This window comes from Schistocerca gregaria, chromosome 1 (assembly GCF_023897955.1).
Source record: "Schistocerca gregaria isolate iqSchGreg1 chromosome 1, iqSchGreg1.2, whole genome shotgun sequence".
Taxonomy (NCBI): Eukaryota; Metazoa; Arthropoda; class Insecta; order Orthoptera; family Acrididae; genus Schistocerca; species Schistocerca gregaria.
Genome location: NC_064920.1, coordinates 780883323 through 780904608, shown reverse-complemented (window position 1 = coordinate 780904608; position 21286 = coordinate 780883323). Strand labels below are relative to the sequence as shown.

Here is a 21286-nt window from a genome sequence, read left to right as displayed (position 1 = left end):
GGGCTGCAGATTCCTCGACTTGCGCCATAGGGTGGTGGGTTTTCGGGTTCCGCTGGATAGGTCAAGAGTCTACTACACGCAGCAAGCGGCTACACGGGTAGCAGGGGCTGGGCGGTTTTTTAGGTTAGATGGCCCCTTATGCAAGTACAGAAAGGGCAACAGCTTCAAAGGGTGCGGGTCAAAGTCAGGACGTGCGGGGACCAAGCAGCAATCGGTATTGTAATTGTAAACTGTCGAAGCAGCAATCGGTATTGTAATTGTAAACTGTCGAAGCTGCATTGGAAAAGTACCGGAATTTCAAGCGCTGATAGAAAGCACCGAAGCTGAAGCCAGAGAGAAATTTTCACAAAGGCACAGACGGTGTTTAGAAAAGATATATTGCATGCAACCGGTGGTGGCGTGTTTGTCGCTGTTAGTAGTAGATTATCCTGTAGTGAAGTAGAAGTGAATAGTTCCTGTGAAATATTATGGGTGGAGGTTACACTCAACAACCGAGCTAGGTTAATAATTGGCTCCCTTTACCGACCTCCCGACTCAGCAGCATTAGTGGCAGAACAGCTGCGAGAAAATTTGGAATACATTTCACATAAATTTTCTCAGTATATTATAGTCTTAGGTGGAGATTTCAATTTACCAGATATAGACTGGGATACTCAGATGTTTAGGACGGGTGGTAGGGACAGAGCATCGAGTGACATTATACTGAGTGTACTATCCGAAAATTACCTCGAGCAATTAAACAGAGAACCGATTCGTGGAGATAACATCTTGGACCTACTCATAACAAACAGACCAGAACTTTTCGATTCTGTAAGTGCAGAATAGGGAATCAGTGATCATAAGGCCGTTGCAGCATCCCTGAATGTGGAAGTTAATAGGAATATAAAAAAAGGGAGGAAGGTTTATCTGTTTAGCAAGAGTAATAGAAGGCAGATTTCAGACTACCTAACAGATCAAAACGAAAATTTCTGTTCCGACACTGACAATGTTGAGTGTTTATGGAAAAAGTTTAAGGCAATTGTAAAATGCGTTTTAGACAGGTACGTGCCGAGTAAAACTGTGAGGGGCGGGAAAAACCCACCGTGGTTCAACAACAAAGTTAGGAAACTACTGCGGAAGCAAAGAGAGCTTCACTCCAAGTTTAAACGCAGCCAAAACCTCTCAGACAAACAGAAGCTAAACGATGTCAAAGCTAGCGTAAGGAGGGCTATGCGTGAAGCGTTCAGTGAATTGGAAAGTAAAATTCTATGTACCGACTTGACAGAAAATCCTAGGAAGTTCTGGTCTTACGTTAAATCAGTAAGTGGCTCGAAACAGCATATCCAGACACTCCGGGATGATGATGGCTTTGAAACAGAGGATGACACGCGTAAAGCTGAAATACTAAACACCTTTTTCCAAAGCTGTTTCACAGAGGAAGACCGCACTGCAGATCCTTCTCTAAATCCTCGCACAAATGAAAAAATGGCTGACATCGAAATAAGTGTCCAAGGAATAGAAAAGCAACTGAAATCACTCAACAGAGGAAAGTCCACTGGACCTGACGGAATACCAATTCGATTCTACACAGAGTACGCGAAAGAACTTGTCCCCTTCTAACAGCCGTGTACCGCAAGTCTCTAGAGGAACGGAAGGTTCCAAATGATTGGAAAAGAGCACAGGTGGTCCCAGTCTTCAAAAAGGGTCGTCGAGTAGATGCGCAAAACTATAGACCTATATCTCTGACGTCGATCTGTTGTAGAATTTTAGAACATGTTTTTTGCTCGAGTATCATGTCTTTTTTGGAAACCCAGAATCTACTCTGTACTAATCAACATGGATTCCGGAAACAGTGATCGTGTAAGACCCAACTCGCTTTATTTGTTCATGAGACCCAGAAATTATTAGATACAGGCTCCCAGGTAGATCCTATTTTCCTTGACTTCCGGAAGGCGTTCGATACAGTTCCGCACTGTCGCCTGATAAACAAAGTAAGAGCCTACGGAATATCAGAACAACTGTGTGGCTGGATTGAAGAGTTTTTAGCAAACAGAACACAGCATATTGTTATCAATGGAGAGACGTCTACAGACGTTAAAGTAACCTCTGGCGTGCCACAGGGGAGTGTTACGGGACCATTGCTTTTCACAATATATATAAATGACCTAGTAGATAGTGTCGGAAGTTCCATGTGGCTCTTCGCGGATGATGCTGTAGTATGCAGAGAAGTTGCAGCATTAGAAAATTGTAGCGAAATGCAGGAAGATCTGCAGCGGATAGGCACTTGGTGTAGGGAGTGGCAACTGACCCTTAACATAGACAAGTATAATGTATTGCGAATACATAGAAAGAAGGATCATTTATTGTATGATTATATGATAGCGGAACAAACACTGGTAGCAGTTACTTCTGTTAAATATCTGGGAGTATGCGTGCGGAACGATTTGAAATGGAATGATTATATAAAATTAATTGTTGGTAAGGCGGGTACCAGGTTGAGATTCATTGGGAGAGTCCTTAGAAAATGTAGTCCTTCAACAAAGGAGGTGGCTTACAAAGCACTCGTTCGACCTATAGTTGAGTATTGCTCATCAGTGTGGGATCAGTACCAGATCGGGTTGACGGAGGAGATAGAGAAGATCCAAAGAAGAGCGGCGCGTTTCGTCACAGGGTTATTTGGTAACTGTGATAGCGTTACGGAGATGTTTAGCAAACTCAAGTGGCAGACTCTGCAAGAGAGGCGCTCTGCATCGCGGTGTAGCTTGCTCGCCAGGTTTCGAGAGGGTGCGTTTCTGGATGAGGTATCGAATATACTGCTTCCCCCTACTTATACCTCCCGTGTAGCTTGCTCGCCAGGTTTCGAGAGGGTGCGTTTCTGGATGAGGTATCGAATATACTGCTTCCCCCTACTTATACCTCCCGTGGAGATCACGAATGTAAAATTAGAGAGATTCGAGCGCGCACGGAGGCTTTCAGACAGTCGTTCTTGCCGCGAACCATACGCGACTGGAACAGAAAAGGGAGGTAATGACAGTGGCACGTGAAGTGCCCTCCGCCACACACCGTTGGGTGGCTTGCGGAGTATGAATGTAGATGTAGATGCAGATGTATCTAAACACTTTTTAAGTTGTGAAATGTTTTGCGTCCGATGAATGGGTAAGCATTTAGCAGACGACTGAGAATCACATTTTATAGATGGAATCTACTGATTGGAAAAACAATGGATTACGTGCATTGCGAAGCGGTAGGAAGCTGGTTGGAAAGTGGCAAGGTACTGCGATCACAAAATAAAGTTTACTAGAACAGGAACTTACTGACCAAGAATTAAAATTTTTACAACCCTTGACATGCATGGAAATAAGATAATAATTATAAGACAACAAAGATTACCCCGCATTAGAATGCTAAGACGAAAATGTCAAAAAAATCGAATGCTACACAGGTTACGGCGAAGTCGATATAAATTAAACTTTTAAGTAGCTGTTGCGCAAGTGATTAACGAAGAGCTACAGGTCAAGACCAATCAAAAAATTATCCTTAGCAACTGTGCAAATCGCATAGGGTCCAACGGTAAGGATCTTCCTGCAATACAAGAATAATTTAAAATTTCAAGCAGTTGCAGCACTAGTGGTTAACGATGAGCTAGAGGTCAAGACAAATAAGATAATTATTATTAACTACAGCACAGACAGTTTGAGGGACAATCGTAAATATCTAGCACGTCAAAACCGTCTTATGTAATACAATTGTACACTATAATGACTAGTATACATGTTACACCGCCAAACTTACGTGGACGGAATTACACGACAAGGGACCTTAATAGAATTTACGACAAATACATAGTAACAGAATTAACAGACGGCGGTCATGTAACAAGTTTGCAGTTGGTGAATGTGCTTCAGGACATACAGAAATTGGCAACTATTTTGGAGGATCTTACACACAGAAAGCTTTACAGCGCAATGGCAGAGCAAAACATCAGATTGAACTTGTATGAAAGACCACCTCTTGATGGTGTAGCTTAGATTTACTGCAACAGGATTTAGAAGAAATAAGTTGCAGTAAATCATCTACAATCGAGATATGAAACAAAAAAAATCAAGCCAAATGCTTTATTTCAAACGTTACAGGAAAATGAACAGCTGCAATATCTGACCAAATGCTCAGAAGACATGATCAGGTACGCCCGTGAGCAGCAACCGTAAATAAACGGGTGAAAACATAATTGTCACACAGGCAGCTAGATCGTAGAATATCAACTGACTTGTAATACAGATCTGATGTAATCAGCTGGCCAGCTGTCTTACCAAATAGATAAATGTTTCGCAAAATCTTTTCGTGTATGTCACTGGATCGACCAAAGCATACAATAAAGTCCTGGAGAAATAAAAGATTCCATAATGGCTAATCTATTCTGTAACACACACATACAAATAGAATTAAAGACTATTCTCGTTAAATGTAAAACCAATAAATAAAATAAGTTTGACAAGCACTGAAATCTTTAAACAGTAATTTAATAAAATACAGGAATCCAATGAATTAAGCCAACTGGGCAAGCACTGAGCGTTAAGTACTATTCTAATGACATGTCAAAACCATCAACCAATTAAAGGCTGATGAGCGTGGAATAAACACTATTTTCGTAAAAATACAGGGCTCTAGGTAACATGTGAGGCAGGTAGCTTACAGGTAACCTTAACTAACTAGCTAGGAGACTACTTTAATGACAAACAAGACACATTAAAGTATGATAGAATGCATGATATAGAACAAATATGGGCAGGTAGCCTACAGAATGCATCTTGTGTACACAAGCCGGCCACGAGACACATTCGCCGCAAATCGCTAACCCATGTCCAGGAAAACGACCAGACACAGACAAGAATCAAAACACAAGCCAAGCACCTTTGGATCACAGCATCTGATGGGAGGAACGACACAAGGATCAAACAGGCCTGAAAGTAACCAGGATGCAGCGCTTCACATATAGGATCAGAATAAAATTACTACCTGTTACAAAAACGCCTCAGTTTATAATCTACAATATGGGGACGCACAAATTCCATGAGCCGGCTCACTTGCCTTAGCAGTCCAGTAGCTAACAGCTATACTCCTGCCGGCCTGATAGCCCCAGTAATACTCCACAATACAGGCCGCTACCTTTCAGCTCTGTTGGGCTCAACAGAGCGCTCACACGTCCTGTGTAAATGTGGATCTCCACCTGCCGACTGCTGCCAGCAGGTCACTTACCCACAGATAGCCAAGATAGTCAAGCGCGACCCTATATATGCATCTCCTCTGGCGGCCGGGCATCCTCTGAAGTCCCAGCAACGCAACAGAGACGAACACAGAGCAGATATAATCGATACTAGGTCCAAAGACGTCACGCGCGCACGGCGCACGTTGGTCTGCAAGTGGATTTCATTTAAAAAATCGTGTTTTGACTACAAAATCACAGTATTACACTGATGCTTCCAGAACTTTCCACCTTGACCTTCTACAGTGAAACTCGCTGTTTGTAGGGATGATTTCTTTCAGGAGAATTTCTACTTTTTTGCACCTGTACATACCTCTCTCTTACACGTTTCATAGTCTAATTATACTGACGGAAAAGAAATCACATAACCAAAAATTATTAAGTAATAAAATATGGGGAATACATTGGTCTAGGTAACATATTTAACTGATAAACATTACAAGGTCAAAGGTTAATGTCAGCGCGAGATAAGCGATCGCGAATGTGAAATGATGGAACATTAATAACTGGTGTAACAGCCATAATGTTGAATGCAAGCATGAAAACGTGCATGTGTTGTGTAGTGCAGGTGCCGGATGTCAGTTTGGGGGATGGAGCTCCATACCTGTTCCACTTGTGTGGTCAATATACGGACTGTTAGTGCTGTTTGTAGATGACGCTGGGATTGTCGTCCGATAATGTCCTATACGTGCTCGACTGGAGACACATCTGGTGATCGAGCAGGCCGTGGCAGCATGTCGACACTATGTAGAGCGTTTTGGGCTATAACAGCGGTATGTGGCCGAGCGTTATCCTGTTGGAAAACATTCCCTGGTATGCTGTTCACGAATGGCAGCATAACAGGACCAGCCACCAGATGTCGAACAAATCTGCAGTCAGTCTACGTGGGATAACCACGAGAGTGCTCCTGCTGTCATACGAAATCGCACCCCAGACCATAGCTTCAGATGTAGTTCCAATGTGTCCAGGCCGCAGACAGGTTGATTGCAGGTCCTCCACTGGCCTCTTTCCAACCAACAAACGGCTATCACTGGCACCGAGGCAGAACCAGCTTTCATCGGAAAACACAACAGGCCTCTACTCTCACCTCCAATGAGCTCTCGCTTGACAACAACGAAGTTGCTAATGGCAGTGGTTTGGGATCGATGGAATGCACGCTACACGGCGTCTGGCTCGGAGATATCCTTGAAGTAACCGATTTACAACAGATCATTGTGTCACTGTGGTACCAGCTGCCGCTCAGATTGTGGCTGCAGACGCAGTAAGGTGCACCGGAGCCACACGCCAAACACGATGGTCTTCCCTCTCGGCAATGCCTCTTAACCGTCTGGAGGCCGGTCTTCTCGCGATCGTACATTCTCTTTACCACTGCTGCCAGCAGTCATGTACAGTGGCTACGCAGTATCGCAGAAGGAACATCGAGCTTCCCATAGCCCCATTAGACGGCCTCATACAAACTCAGTGAGTTGTTGATAATGGCGTCTTGTCACCTTAAAGGGATTCTTTACTAACATCAACTCACTACGTCCAGTTTCAAAGGCAACTAACGCTCACGACCGTTAAAACTGTATTCAAAGCAAAGCCGACTTGCATCCTCATAATGGCACTACTGGCGTCACTCTTATGCGACTGGGACGAAATTTGAATAGACATCATTTGTTAGATGCAGAAACACGCCACCAATTTTCGTTTATGTCACACAACTCCTTCTTCGTCTTACGATTTTTTCCGTCAGTGAATTTGTATTTTGTATTTTCTTCTAACATGTATTATCTGAAATATGTCTCAAGTATTCACAGCGTTTGCCCTTTATTACAGTAGTGCAGGTTAAGCTTTAACTGAATTTTTTCCTTATTATATTTCACATCTCTTTTTACGAAAAATCGGACATTACATCGATATTCGTAGACATTGTTTAGACAAAGATATCGAAGGCTGGCATTGGATTTCAACTATTCCCTTTCCTTCATATGATACTGATTCATAACGAAACGTATACATCACTAATGCCCCATCACGTAGCATGTATTACTGGGAGAACAATGGAATATTTTGGGAATTTGCAGAGTATATTTCTTTTGTATACAAAATTTTGTCCTTAGATGATAGTAATTTGGTGCGTGGGGCCTGAAATGTGTTTCATTTTTGTCTGTTCTGCTGACACCATCCGTTTCGTTCCTTCCCAGATATATCGTAGTGTACTGGTGAACGTAGATTGCTAACATACCCATCACAGTAATTGACATGAAACATGCACAACTTGGAAAATTCATTGAAAGGAAGTGAGACGTCATTGGACAACCACCCCTCCACTGAGTTTTTGTCGAGAACAGCAAGGTACTCACTTCTCATGGCTGCTGAGGCAGTGAGCAGCAGTCAAGATATACGTCTCGCTGATGAGGGAGCCGCCGCACATCCAGTCGATTTCCTCCTCATCTCCGTAGCCTATCACCGCCTACAACAGAGAACATCACACACTGTACACTACGTTGTGCATTACTGTTGCGGGTTGTTTATTACTGATGAACTGACATTTATCAGCCCTCTTTCAAATTATATGGCATGCTAATAGTGTTCCACTATGTTTCTTACTTAGTCCACTTCTTTTCTTGATATAAGTAAATGCTGCGATGTTGTTGTTGTTGTGGTCTTCAGTCCTGAGACTGGTTTGATGCAGCTCTCCATGCTACTCTATGTTGTGCAAGCTTCTTCATCTCCCAGTACCTACTGCATCCTACATCCTTCTGAATCTGCTTAGTGTGGTTATCTCTTGGTCTCCCTCTACGATTTTTACCCTCCTCGCTGCCCTCCAATACTAAATTGGTGATCCCTTGATGCCTCAGAACATGTCCTACCAACCGATCCCATCTTCTGGTCAAGTTGTGCCACAAACTTCTCTTCTCCCCAATCCTATTCAATATTCCTCATTAGTTATGTGATCTACCCATCTAATCTTCAGCATTCTTCTGTAGCACCACATTTCGAAAGCTTCTATTCTATTCTCGTCCAAACTATTTATCGTCCATGTTTCACTTCCATACATGGCTACACTTCATACAAATACTTTCAGAAATGACTTCCTCACACTTAAATCTATACTCGATGTTAACAAATTTCTCTTCTTCAGAAACGCTTTCCTTGCCATTGCCAGTCTACATTTTATATCCTCTCTACTTCGACCGTCATCAGTTATTTTGCTCCCCAAATAACAAAATTCCTTTACTACTTTAACTGTCTCATTTCCTAATCTAATTCCCTCAGCATCACCTGACTTAATTCGACTACATTGCATTATCCTCGTTTTGCTTTTGTTAATGTTCATCTTATATCCTCATTTCGAGACACTATCCATTCCGTTCAACTGCTCTTCCAAGTCGTTTGCTGTCTCTGACAGAATTACGATGTCATCGGCGAACCTCAACATTTTTATTTCTTCTCCATGGATTTTAATACATACTCCCAATTTTTCTTTTGTTTCCTTCACTGCTTGCTCAATATACAGATTGAATAACATCGGGGAGAGACTACAACCCTGTACATCGCCCTTGTATAGAAGCTCTGTATACTCCTTCCACCTTTCTGCTTTCCCTTCTTTGCTTAGAACTGGGTTTCCATCTGAGCTCTTGATGTTCATACAAGTGGTTCTCTTATCTCCAAAGGTCTCTTTAATTTTCCTGTAGGCAGTATCTACCTTACCCCTAGTGAGATAAGCCACTACATCCTTACATTTGTCCTCTAGCCATCCCTGCTTAGCCATTTTGCACTTCCTGTCGATCTCATTTTTGAGACGTCTGTATTCCTTTTTACCTGCTTCATTTACTGTATTTTTATATTTTCTCCTTTCATCAATTAAATTCAATATTTCTTCTGTTACCCAAGGATTTCTACTAGCCCTCGTCTTTTTACCAACTTGATCCTGTGCTGCCTTCACTACTTCATCCCTCAAAGCTACCCATTCTTCTTCTATCGTATTTCTTTCCCTCATTCCTGTCAATTGCTCCCTTATGCTCTCTGTGAAACTATGTACAACCTCTGGTTCTTTTAGTTTATCCAGGTCTCATCTCCTTAAATTCCCACCTTTTCGTAGTTTCTTCAGTTTTAATCTACAGGTCATTACCAACAGATTGTGGTCAGAGTCCACATCTGCCCCTGGAAACGTATTATAATTTAAAACCTGGTTCCGAAATCTCTGTCTTATCATTATATAATCTATCTGAAACCTGTCAGTATCTCCAGGCTTCTTCCATGTATACAGCCTTCTTTTATGATTCTTGAACCAAGTGTTAGCTATGATTAAGTTGTGCTCTGTGCAAAATTCTACCAGGCGGCTTCCTCTTTCAGTTGTTTGCCCCAGTCCATATCCACCTACTACGTTTCCTTCTCTCCCTTTTCCTACTACCGAATTCCAGTCACCCATGACTATTATATTTTCGTCACCCTTCACTATCTGAATAATTTCTTTTATTTGATCATACATTTCTTCAATTTCTTCATCATCTGCAGAACTTGTTGGCATGTAAATTTGTACTATTGTGGTAGGTGTGGGCTACGTATATATCTTGGTCACAATAATGCGTTCACTATGCTGTTTGTAGTAGCTTACCCGCATTCCTATTTTCCTATTCATTATTAAACCTACTCCTGCATTACACCTATTTGATTTTGTGTTTATAACCCTGTATTCACCTGACCAGAAGTCTTGTTCCTCCTGCCATCGAACTTCACTAATTCCCACTATATCTAATTTTAACCTATCCATTTCCCTTTTTAAATTTTCTAACCTACCTGCCCGATTTATGCATCTGACATTCCACGCTCTGATCCGTAGAACGCCAGTTTTCTTTCTCCTGATAATGACGTCCTCCTGAGTAGTACCTGCCCGGGGATCCGAATGGGGGGCTATTTTACCTCCAAAATATTTTACCCAAGAGGACACCATCATTATTTAACCATACAGTAAAGCTGCATGCCCTCGGGAAAAATTACGGCTGTAGTTTCCCCTTGCTTTCAGCCGTTCGCAGTACCAGCACAGCAAGGCCGTTTTGGTTAGTGTTATAAGGCCAGATCAGTCAATCATCCAGACTGTTGCTCCTGCAACTACTGAACAGGCTGCTGCCCCTCTTCACCACACGTTTGTCTGGCCTCTCAACAGATACCCCTCCGTTGTGGTTGCATCTACGGTACGACTATCTGTGTCGCTGAGGCACACAAGCCTGCCCACCAACGGCAAGGTCCATGGTTCATGGGGGGAATGATGCGATATTACTTTAAAAAAAAAGCAACTTCCCATTAAATTGTGCATTATGCAGGATGTACCGTACTGTAACTAATAACAATAGAGTTTGGCGAAAAGGAGATAAATAAAACTGATTGTTTCAAATTCCTGTGTGTGAAAGTCGATAAGAACTTGAATTTATTGCAAATCATACATTATACATCTTTCTAACTTCTTAAATTCAGCAACATTTTTTTCGTTCTGTGATGGTTGATTTTGATGATGAAAATTTCAGAAAGTTAACTTAATTTGCGTGCTTCCCTTTGTTAATGTCACAGTGAGTAATGAATAACATACCTGTACAGAAACTTGTTTTAAATGTAACAACCGTGTTCGAATCTCGTGTACAAAAATAGACTCACCAGAAACAGCCTGAACATTAATTTCCTTTATTATGTGTCTAATCTGAAAATAATAATACCGTTTAGAAACGTCACACTATAAACAAAATTTCCATTCAGTATTCACAGTTTAACCTTACTCTAGCACAGAATGATGCAAAATATGCAGCTACAAAATTATTTGATAACCACTCTAGAAAATTAAATATGAAAGCTAATTGACATCATTGTCAGTGAATAAATCTCCTTAGCCATATACAAATTTTAGAATGGGTAATTTCTGGATGTTTGGCTTTCTGGTACTAAGTCTGAACGCAGAAAATCATTTAAATGGTGCACATGTTCCTAAATTTGCAATTATAAAACTATAATATTTGCAAAAATCATTTTTAAATCATAGTGACACGCCTAAAAAATGAACCGTGGAAGGTTTATGTAACTAAACTACCGAAGCTCACTAAATTCTACCAAGTTTGCTTTTTGGTAATCTCTAAAAATTGTCACTTACCACCTGTAAATATTTTATCAATAAATATTCAAATAATTACATTCTGCATTAGTAAACCAACAAGAAAAATTTAAACTGAAACTTCCTGGCAGATTAAAACTGTGTGCCGGACCGAGACTCGAACTCGGGACCTTTGCCTTTCGCAGGCAAGTGCTCTACCGTCTTTTTTTAAAAATCTCATTTTGCTCTATATTGGTCGATGAATTTGTTCGTGGCGGACGTCCGACGACAGCCGTTCAAATTCTTTATTGATCCGTTCACTCAGTTTTTTATTACCCTCTGACAGCGCACGCTGAGCTATCGTGCCGGCGCCGTCTGAGCTACCCAACCACGACTCACGCCCCGTCCTCACAGCTTTACTTCTGCCAGTAGCTCGTCTCCTACCTTCCAAACTTCACAGAAGCTCTTCTGCGAACGTTGCAGAACTAGCACTCCTGGAAGAAAGTATATTGCGGAGACATGGCTTAGCCACAGCCTGGTGGATGTTTCCAGAATGAGATTTTCACTCTGCAGCGGAGTGTGCGCTGATATGAAACTTCCTGGCAGAATAAAAGTGTGCTCAGACGGTAGAGCACTTGCCCGCGAAAGGCAAAGGTCCCGAGTTCGAGTCTCGGTCCGGCACACAGTTATAGTCTGCCAGGAAGTTTCATGTCAGCGCACACTCCGCTGCAGAGTGAAAATCTCATTCTGGAAAATTGAAACTACATCTCAATTTCTCTGTTGTGAGTAAATTTTATTAAAAACTTTGAAATTTTCTTTCATCAAGAGAAATCAAGTACAAGTGGCTTACCTAATAACATAAACTCAGTTAAAACAATGATCAAGAATGAAATTCACCAAAAATCAACACAATTTTTGTTTGTGTTTGCTAAATGATTTTTCACCTACTGTCCTCTTATGTAAGGCTGCTAAAAAATTTGCAGCTATAAAGAGAATTTGATCACGCCTGAGAATAGCTCAAAGAAAATTTGACTAAAAGAGTCTAGTACTATATTTTGGATGGCGACTGTTTAACAGAATCGGAAGTCCCATCAATTGTAACACTGGGGTTGCCGCACTGACTTTTGGCTTTCATACCGGGATCTTCTGCCAACGTTTGTTTAGTGATTTTTTCAGGAATTTCGGTAGCGGGAGTGGCTCAAAGTGTGAAAGATTTACCCTCTACTGCTCGTTATGGGTGATAATGGAAGAGAAATTTTTAACAACAATGTCTGCCACTCGTGCTGGCGAAACGTCACAAAAATCGTTGAACTAACGTCGGCAGAAGATCCAGAGAAGAGCGCCAGTAGTGAATACGTCGATAAGTGCTCACTAAATCCTCAACGATTTAGAGTGCGAGGGAGCTCTTTAAGCTGCTTGTTGAAGTGGCATGGAAAATGATGGTTAACTTCGCGAATAAGGTATTCTATGGACATGGAAAAGGGAATCAATATAAAAACCATGGACTGAAATCTTTTGATTAAAAATACTAGAAAGGAATGTAAAGCTAATGTGAACACATAAAGAACAAACCGAAGAAATAAGAGAGAAACAGTAGAGGAGTAAAGAAGGCGTCAACTAGGGCAGAGAGCAATTACTCAAGGATGATAGACAGTCGAAATCAAATAGAACGTAGTGTCCAGGATGTGACTACTGGGTAATCTACTCTCCGCTTGGCATCATAATATGGTGGGATTCCAGTGGCAAATATTTTAATTAAATGCATCTTACTTCCGACGAACGCTAATTACATTTCATGTGTATTTTTATCTGACTGAGGACGACAGACCCTGTTGAAATCGGATAATGGGAGAGTTTTTATTTTATTTTTAATTTACACCTTTAGTTTCGTAGGAACAAATTGAGGAGCAAACTCCAAGATCATGGAACGTGTCAGGAATAACAGATAAGATGCAATGTTTATGAACCCAAAAAAAGGCAAGCCAGTAGTTTATGTAAACGCAATAAGCAATATAACACAGGATCAGCCTGATTTTTCAAGGAACTCCTCGACAGAATACAGGGAGTGACCCATGAGGAAACTCTTCAGTTTCGGTTTAGAAGCGCGTTGACTACTGCTAAGATTTTTGAATTGTTGTGGTAGCTTACCTGAAATGGCTGCAGCAGTTTACTGCACACCTTTCATCCACGTAAATGAAAAGGATGTTTGCAAACTTACACCACTTATTGCCCGAACAGCCCGTTTCTGAGCCAAAAATATCCTTTGAGAATGTGAAGAGTTACACCAAAACGTAATACCATACGACATAGGCGAATGAAAATAAGCAAAGTAGACAACTTTACGTATCGAACTATCACTTACTTCAGATACCGTTCGAATGGTAAAAATGGCAGCATTAAGTCTTTGAACAAGATCATGAACGTGGGCTTTCCACGACAGTTTTCTGTCTGAACACCTAGAAATTTGAACTGTTCAGTATCACTAATCATATGCCCAGTCTGTGAAATTAAAACGTAGGGTCTGTTGAATTGTGTGTTAGAAACTGTAAAAACTGGGTCTTTCGGTGATTTAGCGTTAGTTGATTTTCTACAAGCCATGAACTTACGTCATGAACTGCACTATTTGAAACCGAGCCAATGTTGCACCCAACATCCTTTACTGCCAAGCTAGCGTCATTTGCAAACAGAAATATTTTAGAGTTACCCGTCATACTAGCGGGCATATCATTTATATAAATAAGGAACAGGAGTGGCCCAAGCACTGATGCCAGGAGCACCCTCCATTAGATTGAGCCCCACACAGACCACACATCATACCCATTCTCAGCACTGTGGATAATGATAAGTGGTGAACCAATTGTGTGCTACTCCCCGTATTCCATAATGATACAACTTCTGGAGCAATATTTTGTTATCAACACAATCAAACGCCTTAGTTAAATCAAAAAAGATGTCTGACGTTCGAGACCTTCTCTTTAACCATCCAGTACCTGACAGAGAAAAGAGAATGTAGCTTTCTCATTTGTTAAAAGACTTCTAAAGCCGAACTGTACATTTGACAGAAAAATAATGTGAAATAGTATGATGAATTATCCTTACATACACAGCCTTTTCAATGACTTTAGCAAACACTAGTGGCATAGAAATAGGTTTAAAATTGTCTACATTATCGCTTTCTCCCTTTTCATAAAGCGACTTTACTACTGAGTACGTTAACTGTTCAGGAAATTGACCATTAGTGAAGGAAATTTACAAATATGGCTAAGTACAGGGCTAACACGTACAGAAAAATACTTTAATATTATGCTAGTTACTCCATCACATCCAGTGATTTAATTATTTACTCAATCTCTCCCTTGTCAGTATCACAGAGGAGACAACTGTCTCGTAAAGGTGTTCTCCAAGAGAGATACATGATTCCCTGCAGAAACTAGATTTTTACTTAATTCACCAGCACTTCACAGAAAGTGACTGTTATATACTGTACATATATCTGACTTATCTGTAACAGATATATTTTTAACTGCAAACTGACTTTCTATCGTCGACCTTGTGTTGCTGATCAAACACTTCCTTCACGACTAACCATATGCTTTTAATTTCATCCTGCGAATTACCTGTTCTATTTGAGTACAAAACACTCTTTGCCTCTCTAATAAAATTTTTAAATAACTTACGATACTGTTTATAATGGGCTACTGTAGCTCGATTGTGACTACTTCCAACATTTTGAAAGACTCCCAGGATTCCCAGTTTGCTCTACATGATATTCATATCCGACTAGTCATCCACCCAGACTTCCTTTTACTGCTAGTACCCCGCTTATAAGGTTCTAATGCAAAGTAACTTTCAAAGAACATGAAACATATGTTAAGGAAAGTATTATACTTCTGTCATGTATGTTATCGGTACTGTAAACTTCCTGCCACTCTTGTTCCTTATCGAGGTTTAAGAAACTCTCTATTGTCTTGAATTAGCTTCTCTACATAGTTTGCAATTATATAACATTTGTTTGAGGTCAAAAACCTTTCAGTGTTAAAATTTGTACATCATGATCTGCAAGGCTATTCACCCATTTACTCGTAATGAAAAACATATAAACATATTGTCTATAATTGTACTACTGTTTCCCTGCACCCTGGTTGGAAAAACACAGTCTGCATCAGATCATAAGAAGTTAGGAGTCTTCCATCATCATTTTTCTTACACAATCACCTACAAAATTATTATTAAAGTCACATGTAACTATTTTAGTACTTTCTATAAAGTGAACCACGAACCCTCTCTAGCTTGAGCAGAAGTGCTCTGAAGTCAGAGTTAGGGAACATATAAACAACTACAATTAGAGGTTAGTTTCACTAAACTGAACTGTCCTTGCTCAACATTCAAATAACTATTCAGTGCAGTGCCATGATACGTCTACGGACTCAAATGGAATACTGTTTTTAGGTACATGGTGACTCCCCCATTCCGGAAAGAACAGCCAGCTAATCCGTATCCTGGTAAAGGATTGTTAAATTATTTAAGTGGTGCCCCGATATAACAATAGTGTCGGAGTCAACATCTATAACCGGTTGACTAACTTTATCTCTAATACTTCTTAGATTTTGATGAAATATGTTAATTCCTACCCTACTTGGATACCTGACCTCCTCTGAAGGTGATTCCTTTGTCAGAGGGACTTCCTTGAAGCAAGGGTACCATCGTCTGACTTCAATCGAAAAAAGGTGCAGCTCTGACACCCATGAGTGATCTCACCACCCATTACACTGTCACGTATAAGCTTTGCCAGCCTCCCCTTCCTGCAACTATTGAGGAGCAGGGCATGCCTAGTGAAACCCGATCTATTTTGTCGACTATGCTGGCCGCACAGGCCAAACGTGTTCTGTATCTAAACAAGTTTTCAGGTACGCTTTACTTTAAGAACGTTTCAGGAACGATAAAACACAGAAACACTGTTAGTAAGTGTACTCAGTTCATGGACTATCTGGCAGCCTGATTTATCCTTCCCCGTTGCTGCGAATGTGCAGGGGGAATGAGGGTAGGTTACTTCTGTGTTCCACAGGGATCGAGGTCACTACAGATTGGACGTTAGATTACATGGACAGGGGAGGAGTATGAATCTTGTGTCGTGGACTAAGCAAACATAGAAAATACAACGTAGGATGGCTCGAGCAGAATGTGGGTTCCGCTGCATCTCGAGTATCTTACTTCTCCGTTGGAATCTCACGTGAATATTTTTATTTTAGTCTTGCTGTAGGTAGAAACGTAATTTGCTACTTTTTAATGTTTACTTTATATTTGTGATTTCTGCAAATGTATGCATCGAAAAGCGATATTTTAAGAAAATTAGTCGAAGCAGTGTGACGGTCTTGCGAAAAAAAAGTGAGACGGGAAATAATAAGCCGAGCGGCAGCAGCGAAATTTCGTCTTTAGATTGGTGAAATGTGGTTACTTGAAGTTAATACAGCCAGAAAGACTGTATAATCAAGAAAGGCACTGAATTTATTGAAGGACTAAACAGTGAATTCGAGTGGCAGTTGCTTGGATCTGAGACCGTTTTGAAGTAATGGTGAAGAGATCTTTGGAATAGATTAATTTATGGTTACTGGCTTCAGATCAGTAACATTTTCAGTACTTAACTACTAAATTTTCCTGCTGGAGAAATCTATGGAAACCATAATAATTGACTTTCATTAACACCCAGACTCTCGTCCATCAGGAATAGCAAAACTCTGCCTCAGAATTTTAAGTTTCAGCAGTGCGTCAGATGAATATCCTGGCACTGAAATCTCACTGTCTAGATCTACTGGTAATTTTGTGTAATAAAGTGTCACGGAACTGATTCCATCTTCAATAGTGGAAATCTGTGTTCGACAGCGGGAAGTGAAAAAAAGTCTGATAACGACAGAGAGATTTATTTATTTATGCATTTATTTTACCTGGCAAGATTAGGGCCTTCAGGCCCTCTCTTACACCTAACCAGGCATACTCATATTGAACGAGTTACAGTTTCTACATAACATTAAGGACATATAGCCTATTAAGCAGTATTGATGTTAAAGAAAAAATAGATATTATAACAGTAGTACAATGATAATTATAACAATAAAAATAATTATAACAATCAAGAATAATAATAATAATAATAATAATAATGACTATGTATATGAAAGTAAACATACTTTTCTTTTCTGAATGTCAGTCCCATTGTTAGTTGGGAATTTCTCGTTATGTTCTTGCAGCTTGTGAGTTATTCTCATCGAGCAGAGACATAAGACGATAAAATGGGGTGAAAGAGATATATAAGAGGTAGATAGGTTAGAGGAAGAGAAATAGAACGGTAAAATTCGAAGCTGTGATCGAGAGGAGAAAGAAAGAGATGGGAGGGGCACAACAATGGTGACTATACCGTCCCTAATATGTAAGTTTTGAGTTCCCTCTTGAATGTTGAGTAGTTCTGGATAAGACGCAGATCACAGGGGAGTGCGTTCCATAGTCGTATGGCTGAGATGGAGAATGACACGGAGAAAGATTTTGTGTTATGTAAAGGTACAGCCAAGATGATAGACGTATCCGATCTGGTGTTGCGATTGTGGAATGATGATAGGCGTTTAATGTGAGAAGATAAGTATTGGGGGCACCAGTGGCTAAGAAATCGATGAAGTAAGCACATCGTGTGGAGATCGCGTGCCTTATGTGGGCGTATCCAACCTAGCTGGGAGTATGAACGACTGATATGATCATACAACCGAATATTGCACACGTATCTAACGCAAGCATTCATCACTAGCTCGAGGCATCTAGAATTTTCACTATTTGTGCCGTGTTGAACTACATCGCAGTAGTAAAGATTAGGCAAGATTAGTGTTTGGACTAATTACAATTGGGAAGATTACTGAAATTGTTTGGAGTGATTAATTTCTCTTTTCTAACCGTATGTAAGTTTGCTTCAAATGGCTCTGAACACTATGGGACTTAACATCTGAGGTCATCAGTCTCCTAGATCACACGCATCTATGCCCGAGGCAGGATTAGAACCTTCGACCGTAACGGTCGCGCGGTTCCAGACTGAAGCAACTAGAACCGCTCGGCCACTGCGGCCGGCAAATGTAAGTTTCCGACATTGATTTTCTGTATATATTAGTGAATTGATAAATGTGTTACTGGAATTGGTGCGTCTTGTTTACATGATTTAAACACACACGAACTGATAATAAGAAACTTTGCAAATCGGAATGTCACATTTTAAGATTCTTTACTTGCAGTCGAATTGTAATCTATGAACCATATATCCTTGTCGTATGAGTCCGCAAGTGTGTAGGACAATAATTTTAAAATAATGGGAAGACATGCATATTTCTGCTAGAACTGTGTAGTATCAGTGCAGACTTTCGTTGCGTATAATAATTGTAAGTAAATAGTTGAGAATGGTATGCAGATTTCTGCTAGTACTGTGTAGTATCAGTATAGACTTTCGTTGCGTATAATAATTGTAAGTAAATAGTTGAGAATGGTATGACCGTCTCAGTTTTTCCTGTCTTAATCAACGTCGAATGCTACCTGTTCGTTTAAGTTCTGTAGCGAAAACGGCGAGCTAGATTAATTGCGGCGTCGAATATGACGGCATAATGCAGATTCGTGTTAGTGAAGATGAAAGACACTATCACTGACAGCTTTTCCAAGCACAACAATTAGGGTTTAGTCTCAATCTGCCGAGTAATTTTACAGTACGTTCCGGCAATGACTATCAGGATTTTTCAAATTAATGAGATTAGATGGTAGTGTGATATAATAGGTTGTTGTCAAACAATCAATTGTGCGACAGTCACGAGAATTAATCCAGTAAGTCCCCACACCCGTGAATGGCAAACTTTGATTTATTCTCGTAAATCACCTGACTTTTCAAATAAGATCAAGCAGTTTACGAGTGCCCCGTAGAATTTCTTCCTTTTCCTCTCATGCGAGAACGTATTTCCTTCTTCCTCTGCGTCACATAAACGCTGAAATACTGCAGCCTTAGAGGAAGATGTAGTTCTTGTTAAATCCTTCCCGCTTTCCGACCTTCTTGGTTATATCCTCACGAAGCCGCTACCATCTTTACTTGTTACGGTTTAACTGTATTTTGGAAGAAGAACAAGTCTACCACTTCAATAATACGTAAACAAATAGGCAACGTGCTCTTAGGACAAACTAACATATTAAAAAATAAGCCAGGAACCGGAAATAAGATTTATTTTCCTTTGTTTGCGCTCTGTTGAATGTGTAACTTAATGTTATTTTTCCTAACCTGAATAATATCGTGCAATTTGCTTCTATGATAGATATTTTCTCTTATGGCCACTTACTTTACTCGCATGGTAGCTTACTACAGCCATCGGGTACACCACAGAAGATACGTAACGTCGACGTCACTGTTGGCCATACTTAGCTATACAGGTCCCACGCAATAACAAACTGCGTCAGGAATTAGTTACGTACGATGCTTAACCGCCTTTGAAGGTGACGGGCAGTTGGTAGGTTCCTCCAAGTGTTGTTCAATCCGAGCGGAAACATACCTACCAGATGTGCAGGACGAAACGGCGGATACCTGAGTGTGTTTACCGGCCTGAGTGGCCGAGCAGTTCTAGGCGCTACAGCCTGGATCCGCGGGACCGCTGCGGTGGCAGGTTCGAATGCTGCCTCGGGCATGGATGTGTGTGATGTCTCTAGGTTAGTTAGGTTTAAGTAGTTCTAGGTTCTAGGGGACTAATGACCTCAGATGTTAAGTCCCATAGTGCTCAGAGCCATTTTGAACCTGAGTGTGTTTTGAAAACGTCTCCCGCTGAAGCAAGCCTGATACGGTTGTCCGCGCTTTCTAAGCTTGGTCCATTTAGACCAAGGTGAACCATGTGATGCTCTCGAAGTCATTCATAAGATTAAGCAGCGTACATCAATGTTCGCTGGTTGTGTGACATTACCTCGTGGGTTGTTTGTATGAAGCAAAAATTACGTAATATTATCTGTCGTTCTGATTCACAATTAGGAACATATTTATTCTATATTGCAAACAAGTGAATAAATTTCGCTCATGAGCAAATCAAAGGAAAATGCGCACTCTCATGCCATGCGAAGCCTAAATTTTTCCCGAACGTCACACACTTTCTTGTTATTCATCTATTAAAGGGCAGATTCTTTTTTTTTTCTAAGAAGGTCCAAGACTATTCTCGATCTCCACAATGCCATAAATATTACTAATCACTAAAACAAAAATTGTAACAATTTTTATTAAGATATTTAAGATTTCTCTCATTACTTTGAGAATTCTTAACGAATGATCCGTTGTTTAAATGAGGACACATTTCTTTGACTGAGATACATAAAATTTTAATTCTTGACTGGAGCAATGGTCAACTGTGCCCCTGAAGCAAATAAGATAGTTGTAATCCCGGCAGTTTTCCTACCACGGTTTCCAGGATGTTTCCTTGGTTAATGGAGCGCATGCCGGAACTAGAAGTCTCCCAGTGCGCTGGGGTATCTATCTGAACAGAACAAAGTTCTGTGTCAGCCCGTCCAGTTCTTACGAGGAGGGAGTGAAAGATGGAAGAATCAACTCAAATCCCTGTTCTGTTGTTTTTTACTCTGTTCCCCATAAAAAACTTAGGATGAAACGGCAGTGTATTTATTTCGGACCCTGTAGCGGATATTTCTTGAAAAATGTATCGATAGGTAGAGGCTGAGCAAGCAAGGATTTAGGTAAAAACATCGTACAAAAGGTCTGCGTCGACAGTAATGTATGTCAACGACTCTTATCAGCCTAAATAAATAATTGTAATTATTATCGTATAAAATACTACGAGGGGAGTAATGCAATACTTTTCTTCCCGGCCAATTTCAGCTGAAAGAAATGCAGAACCTGTAGTGGAATATTTCCGCTTCGGCCCCTATAGTTTCGTGAAATTCTGATAGGTGGCGGTGCTATACTTGACCTTCAAAATGGC

General features: G+C 40.6%; 1 protein-coding gene across 1 annotated transcript in view; it reads right to left on the bottom strand.

Moving 5' to 3' along the window:
- LOC126273206 (serine protease snake-like) overlaps positions 1–21286 on the bottom strand; it is a 186508-nt gene that overhangs the window by 100033 nt on the left and 65189 nt on the right. Inside the window, exon 3 of the mRNA XM_049976785.1 lies at positions 7588–7697. Coding sequence (XP_049832742.1) covers positions 7588–7697 — 110 coding nt within the window. The remainder of the gene's footprint in view (positions 1–7587; positions 7698–21286) is intronic.